Source organism: Medicago sativa, chromosome 1, assembly GCF_051527215.1.
Source record: "Medicago sativa cultivar Bolivia chromosome 1, Bolivia_mono, whole genome shotgun sequence".
NCBI lineage: Eukaryota > Viridiplantae > Streptophyta > Magnoliopsida > Fabales > Fabaceae > Medicago > Medicago sativa.
In genome coordinates, this window is record NC_140749.1 from 57,897,533 (window position 1) to 57,905,325 (window position 7,793).

Here is a 7,793-nt window from a genome sequence, read left to right on the forward strand (position 1 = left end):
TTTGAATAAGTTGTTTTTTAAAATGAAATCGGAATAAGCTGTTTTGTATAAATAAACTGTTTTGAATAAGCTGTTTTGAACAAATAAGCTGTTTTGCATAAATAAGCTGTTTTGAATAAGCGGTTTTAAAAAAGTGATCCTAATAAGTTGGGTGTAGAAAGCGGTTTTAAAAAATTATAATATGGGGCTTTATTAGGCCCACAAATAATTAGATTTTATAATGGGCTTATTTGGGGTGTAGAAAGCAATTATGTTGGGTGTAGAAAGCAATTATGCACGGTGCATAAGGATCCCTTATGCACCATAACCACACCCGTGTTTGTGTTGTTTAACAAAACCTCAAGGGAGGTGAATGTAATTATCTCTAATTTTTATGGTATGCTTAACCAGTGCCCGGGGACACCGGTTAGGAGGACCCAAAAAAAAATACCTTGGCACACAGACGGACAAGCGCCACTTCACTTGGCCAAACCCAAGTCAGTTCTTCTCGTTCGAAAGTACCAATCGTACTGAAGAAGTCAACTTATGTCCATTTCTCCTTCTCTAGGTTTCCAACAATCTTTCGCCATGGACCTCCAAAACGACGCCGTTTCCAAACCAATTTCAGTCCTCGCTTGCATTGCGATGGCGTTGCTCTACGTCGTTACCTTATACGCTCCCACCTTCCTTCTCCGTCTCCCACCTCCTTCTTCTTTCACCAATTTCATGATCCGACGCTTCCTTTGCGCCGTCGTTTCAACCACTCTCTCCCTCTTCCTCACTCCTTTCATCCTTCCGGTATGTATGCTCCCTCTCTTTTTTCATTTCTTTACATTTCAACACATGAATCACTTGTTCTATTGTAGTCTTTTTTTAGTAAACAATTAACTTATTTAAATTTATTAATTACTGTTTTTAATTTTATGCTCAAATGTTTGTATATTATGCAGTTTAAAGTAGTATTGTGAATGTCTTTATCATCTGTAGTTGGAGTTTATTAAACCCACTATGGGTTGGCCTAAGTATGCATCACGGACAGGCGTCGGACACAGGTTTTGTCTGACACCAAATGACACCGACACATATAATTACACCGAGTTACGTGATTTTCTCAAATTTTTTAGCTGTGTCTGTGTCCACGTTGTGTTCGGTGTCCGTATCCGTGCTTCATAGGCCTAACCAATGATCTAATTTTTATCAAAATAATTTTTCTATAGTTTATTTGAAACTAGTTATTTACTTTCCAATGGAAAACCTAGGGGTAATAGTCACTTTGGTCCTTGAACGTGTGATGATCACAATAATCTCTCAATGTATCACAATTTCAAAATAGTCTTTGATTGGGCACTCTCTTAGTCAAAATATTCCCTGAAACTAAGATAATCTCTCAATACTCACAATAACTCTTGTCATATAGGGATTGAAATGACAATAAGTAAGTATATTGAAGGACTAATATGACAATATTAATGAAACATTTTAATATCAGGGACTATTTTGACTAACGTGGTGCACAATCAGAGACTATTTTGAAATTTTGATACATTTAGGGACTATTGTGACTACTCATTACATATTCCAGGACCAAAGTGACTATTACCCCGAAAAAATTAACTTATTACAACTTTGATATGTTGGGGAGGAATGTATTTTTTTAGGTGTCAAGACGTGATTACAATAAATAACGGTTTGTTAAAATTCTTCTAGCAATAGTGTTATAGTCGCTATTTGACAATATTTTGTACTAAATCGTGTACCATAATAGTGGTTTGTTAAAATTCTGCTACATAATAGCCACCATTTTGACAACACTGGTAAAACTTTAGGAATTAATTTGCATTTTTCCTTTGATTTAATTTACTCGTATGACATGTATATGTTGTAAATCATCAGTGGTGTCATTCATCATGATAATTTACTTTGTGGTGACAGGTGCAAACTAGGGACTTGCTGTACATTTTGGGCGTTTATGGCATCCGAGTGGATCACATGGTGAGTATGTGTATCACTATCACATTCACAGGGATAGAGTAGAATTGCGTTTTATTTTGTCTTATGTGGACTGGTGGTGTCAAAATTATGCTCTTCTGTGGTATGCAGATTGGGAAAACAGGGTCACTCGTTCCTAAATTTCCTTGCTGAAATACTGTTTTCTGTATGAAACAGTGGCAGGCTGTGTTCATTCCTCTTGCTTTGACCTCTCTAATGTATGCTGGCTCTTTGTTCCTCAAGTCTCTTCTGTTGTTTGATTTTTGGAGGCAACATTCATTTTTTGGTGGCGAGATTTCCTTTGATTCCCTCAAATGTGGCGTGACGAGATTTATTGACTGGTTGTCTGAAATTTCATCAAATGTTTTGACTTGGAGAAACTATGTTGTGGTTAGTACCATTATCACTATTGTGCTTTTGTAAACATTTCGCCAACTGCATGCCACTAAGCTTTTACTTTGATTTTGTATGCTGCTTATTTACTTTGATTTTGTATGCTGCTTATAATGAGAGTTTAAATTATAAAAGTAAATACTATTCGCTGACTTGTGAATGCGCATGCAATTTAGGTGATGTGTGTTTTATGGGTTCATTTTCGCATCTCATATGCAACATGGTAATCTTTTGTTATGATATACTGAACAACAGGCACCCCTTACTGAGGAGTTGGTGTTTAGGGCGTGCATGCTTCCTATACTTCTCTGTGGAGGGTTTAAACCATACAGTGCTATGATTCTTTGCCCCATTTTCTTCAGCTTATGTAAGTTCTAGAAACTAGAAATTGTATCTGTTTTCTAAGGTTAGAGAGTATAATTTTATTTTCTTGTTTATACATGAGAATCTCATGGGCTTTAGCATTAATAGTTCAATTTTTTTCAAGAGAAGCCATCAAATTCCATTGTAGTACAGTTAGGGATTTGAACAGTGGTGTAAATTATTTTTAGAGCTCAAGTTCATTGTGTTATTTCTCGTACTGTTTTTAGTGATAACGTGTCAATAACTGTTCTAACTTGTAAAACCAATAAATTAACTTATATCTGTGTTTCGATCCACTTCCAAGAGAAACTCTTGTCATATTTTGTTTAGTAATTCTTTACAAAATATGTTACTATATAAGAGATATTTTTATGTTACATTGAATTTGAAGTTATTCGATGAAGTAAGCATCAAATAGTTTTAAAATTTCATGAAATTTTTTAGACTTGATCGTCTCAATTAAAACTTTTAATTTGGCAGTTCAATTTAAACTCTACGTAATATTATTAAACAAAGTAATTATGACAAAATTTACTCTTGCTGGAAGTGGATCCTCATTATGTGCAGGTGTAGTGTGTAAAGATTCATTTGGTACCTTTAATTTGTATGTGTGTATGTGTATTTTAAGCAGTTATTGGCCAGTAAATAACTATGTCTGATTTAATTAAAATGTATACCTTTGATTCCTTTTCATCTGTCTATATGGAAAGAAAACAAGTCTGTTCCTATTTATCGATATATTTAGAAGTCCAAGATAAAAATTTCTCAATTATACCCTTATGTTCACAGTAAACTGCTGCACTATTTAAAAGTTTAAAGTGAAGAAGTTATAACAGGAACAGGCAGTTAGAAAATGATTTAAAAAACAGGACCTTTTATTGCATTTATTAATATATGTGCTACTATGGAGATATAAAAAGAGAGGCAATATTAATATATACTAAAAAATAACTGGCTGCATTTATATTTTAATCAACCTTGGCACACAAATAAAAGTTTAAGATAAAGGATTACCCTCACGAAAAAAAATGATATCATCAAAGTAACTTGCATATACACACCAAATTCAACAATTTTGTCTTAAGATGTAAGGCTGTAAGCATAGAACAGTTTGGTAGTTCCTGACACTTGAATGAAATTATTGCATATTATGCACAGCACATATGGAAGATAAAATTTTGATAGCAAACTAAAATCATGATATTTTTTATAAACTTCCATTTGATTGTAGAGTGCAGAATATAATTTACCTTACCTAATATTATTGTCATTTACAAATGCAATTTGTGTGAGTCTTAACTAGAAATTTTCACACATGATTGGTTTGCAGCTCATTTAAATCATTTCATGGAGATATACACCAAACAAAACTACAGAATAATGAAGGCTGCTATGGTTATAGGTATTTTCAATGTTTACATTAATACATTGTTCATCAAGTTCCGGGGTTTTGTTTTATGAAAGTCTTCATGGCATGGTTGCATGCTATATTATTGAGAATTTGAGAGATTTTGGGACATTTCATAAATCTAAACTTAGTATTGTTGGATAGTAATCTTACACAGCCAAATGAATCATGTCTACAGGACTCCAGCTTGGCTACACTGTTGTCTTTGGGTCATATGCTTCTTTTCTTTTCATTCGAACTGGTATGTGATGTTGACCTATGGTTATGTTATTCTTTATTTTGAAAAGGCTATGGTTATGTTATAGGTTATGGCTATGATATATGTCTGGTCTGACTAGTATTCAATTATGAGAATGTGCTTCTGAAACACAAAATTAGGTACATTATAACATAGCATTTAAAATAATAAATTATACAATGATGGCATATATAAATTTAATGACGTATTAGAAGTTAACAGTTACCTTAATCCTGCACTTCACACTTAGACAGAAAAGTTAATGTAGTCAAATATAAAAGGCATAACATCTTTTCTGTAATTATAATCTGCTAGTTATATAAATGCCAAGAAGGTTATTATTCAATTTACACATTAGTGGATATACCTTTCATTTTCTCCTTTGAATTGAAGTGACCCTCTCAAGAAAAAGAATACTACATTATCAATTTGTTATTTGGTGGGGACATTTAAATTGAACCAGTCTCTGTATAATATCATGGCTGCATACGTTTCACTCAATATTCATGTAGTCCTATTATTCTTATGATCTTATATGGCTATACAGTTTTCAATTTGGATAAGTTCTAAAAGATATTCTTTGATATTAGCGCATTTCTACTGCCAAGCCAACATAGTCCTTTCTGAGTCTAGGCACATGCTTTTCCTTTTTCTTTCCCTTATATTTGTTTTCTGCTTGTACTTTGCAGGTAATCTTGCTGCTCCATTAGTTGCTCATGTATATTGTAATTTTATGGGCCTGCCTGTATTGTATTCACAGAGAAGTGGTATGTATGTGTATTATGTTTCCTTTCTTCTATTTTTATTACTCCATACTCTTGACTCAAATTAAGCAAAACCACAGTCTTAGTTGATGGACCAAAATATTAGCAAAATCTAACTAACATCACCCTATTTAATGCTATAACTCTCAAAATATCTTTCAAAGAAACAAGTTCCCATGCAATATTAAATGAAAAGAAAGGGTGGTTTAGGAAATACAATTAAATTTTGGTTATATGAAGAAAACTAAACGAGGTTAACAACTATTCTTAATCTGTGTATAAATAGTATGTTTTGCTTATAATTGAGCTCAAACTACTTTAGTTATTAACTTCTCTCTTGATTTTTTTTCATTTCAAGTCTTTGCTTTTGATTTCTTGTATCTCTTTTTCTTCAATTATTGTCAACTCACCCTGGCCAAATAATGTGCTTCCATTTATCGGAGTAGATTTGTAATTTTAGTTTTCAGTTGGAATTTTGAAAAGTGGTTTAGGTTTTGAAATTTTTAGAAGTAGCTTACTTTTATAGTTCTCCACAACTCTTTGAATTGTAAATTGTTTAGAAAAAATATGATGAAAAGAATAGAAAAAGTAGAATGTAGCAAGGGATTCACATGTATGTATCTGTAATAAATTATTAGTGATAAGTTTTAACCATCTTAAAATGCTGTTACTTTGTGGTACTGAATTTTTTGAGGGATCAGTTAAGCTGTATGTAAATAAGAAAGTGTCTGATCATTAGAGTAACCAAGACAGTTTACGGTTCTGAGTGTGGAGGCCCATCACATGGTTAACAGTAATTGTACACTAATTGTGAATCAAAGATAAAATCATTTTACGGTTCCAAGTGAAATCATGTTTATTTTAAAGTTTAATCATGGATTTCTCTAGCATGAAGATTGAATTGTAGTGCTTATTTCTTCCAAGTCTTCCTATATTTCTGTAAAATTTGTTTGTGTTATTTCAGGGATTGTAAGTATAGCATCCATAATGGGATTACTTGGCTTCCTCTGGCTTCTTTTCCCAATGACAGCCCCAGATTTGTATAATGATAGAATTGATAATTGCAGTTGTTGGCAAGGATACTGCTCATGGAGAGAAAGAATATGAATGTCCTACATGTAAATGTTAGTTTTCATTCTGTAAGTTATGCTACCTTTGTCAAAGTACCATGTACACAAATATCTACTCATTTTATGCTTTGCATAAATTTTCTGAGTTAAAATTTATTTGTAGGCTTTTAAGTTATGGCGTAGTTTCTAATTGCGAAGAATGGCAACTTACAAGAATGATCGTCTTTGATTCTTTCAAAAACAAAATGTTCGTCTTGATGTTTTTTTGTTCTTTTCAAAACGACTTCACAATGCAAGATATGATTGTGCAGTGTTTTTATGGATTTCTATACTGATTTAAACTCTGCATTTGTAAATCTCTACCTAAAAATCTATTTTCTCCCTTTATATTCCTAGAAATGTGACATTGGAAATAGAACGTCAAAAGGGGGTACTTGAATACTTTAATTAGCCTTGAGGCTTGAAGGCAGCAATAGTTTTTTTTTTTTTTTTGGAGTGAAATAGAATGAAATGCGATAACACTCATTTTTAAGTCTAATTAATTATTCTATTTTCCATCTTATACCACCAATACACACACACACACACACACACACACACACACACCATGTTCTGAAACAATAAGTTTCTTCATGAGCACCATGAAAACATTGTTGAATCTTAACATTGTAGTCAGAAATGGTTTTTTTTTAATAGTCCATTCGTTCCAGATCCATTCTTGTTTTTTATCTTTATATAAACATTTGAAAGAATTTGAGTGACTTGCTAAACTGCATTATTTTCTTGGAGTAATTATAGTTTTTTCCCCTACAAATTTGACACAGAATATGAGAATAGTAGAGTGGATTTCCCTTTCAAAAAATAAATAAAATAAGGAGCGGATTTAAACTTTTTTACTTTTTATTTCCAGATATAATTCAAAAATCATCACCATTTTTTCACAACTTGTGAAGATTTTATAATTGGTGTTCTTGCAAAAAGTATCATTAATTGATTTTAATTAAATATTTTGGCTGAAATGGTCCATAATGGTGGGTCATCAGGGAAGTCTTAAAATGAAAGATAGATTTTACATTGAATTGAGAATAACATGCAAGTGTTGGACACCACATTTTTGTCGTCTTATCATTTTCATCTAATGTAAGATTTCTTACTCACGTTTAGGGATGTCATTTGAATATGCATGCAAAGATCCCCTTGAGGGTTGTCCCATTCAAGGTTTGTGGACGGAGAATTTTTTCTGCAGAGATGAAAACTAGGGAGAAAGTCATTCCGAAAATAGTTCAGGAACAAAGACGGGGATCATACCCACCATCTTACGAGGACTCCATCCCTGAGGACTTTACCAAAAATACCCTATATATGTTTACATACAAATATTTTTTTTATATTATATTATATTTATATCTCTTTTGATCATGATAAATCAAGATTTAAATTTTGATCGAGATAGATGCCCACATTTAATGTCTAACACACTTCAAATGACATTACCTCTAATAAAAAGAACCTATAAAAAAGTTTATTTAACTTCCCATTTAAATGAAAATATAATTTTCTTTATCCTAATAGGCGGAGATCCTTACCAA

General features: G+C 32.4%; 1 protein-coding gene across 3 annotated transcripts; it reads left to right on the forward strand.

Moving 5' to 3' along the window:
• The first annotated feature begins 444 nt into the window (after positions 1–444).
• FACE2 (farnesylated protein-converting enzyme 2) lies at positions 445–6,462 on the forward strand. Of its 3 annotated transcripts, XM_085723482.1 has the most exons (9): positions 446–777; positions 1,912–1,971; positions 2,146–2,358; positions 2,617–2,728; positions 4,055–4,126; positions 4,311–4,373; positions 5,060–5,137; positions 6,099–6,273; positions 6,368–6,462. In XM_085723482.1, exons 1-8 carry the CDS (start codon positions 526–528, stop codon positions 6,239–6,241), a joined length of 993 nt encoding a protein of 330 aa, XP_085579608.1. In that variant the 5' UTR covers positions 446–525; the 3' UTR covers positions 6,242–6,273; positions 6,368–6,462. The 3 variants fall into 3 exon arrangements, with proteins under 3 accessions (XP_085579614.1, XP_085579608.1, XP_085579599.1); XM_085723473.1 differs by having other exon boundaries at positions 447–777; positions 6,099–6,375; XM_085723488.1 differs by lacking the exon at positions 5,060–5,137 and having other exon boundaries at positions 445–777; positions 6,099–6,375.
• The last annotated feature ends 1,331 nt before the right edge of the window (positions 6,463–7,793 follow it).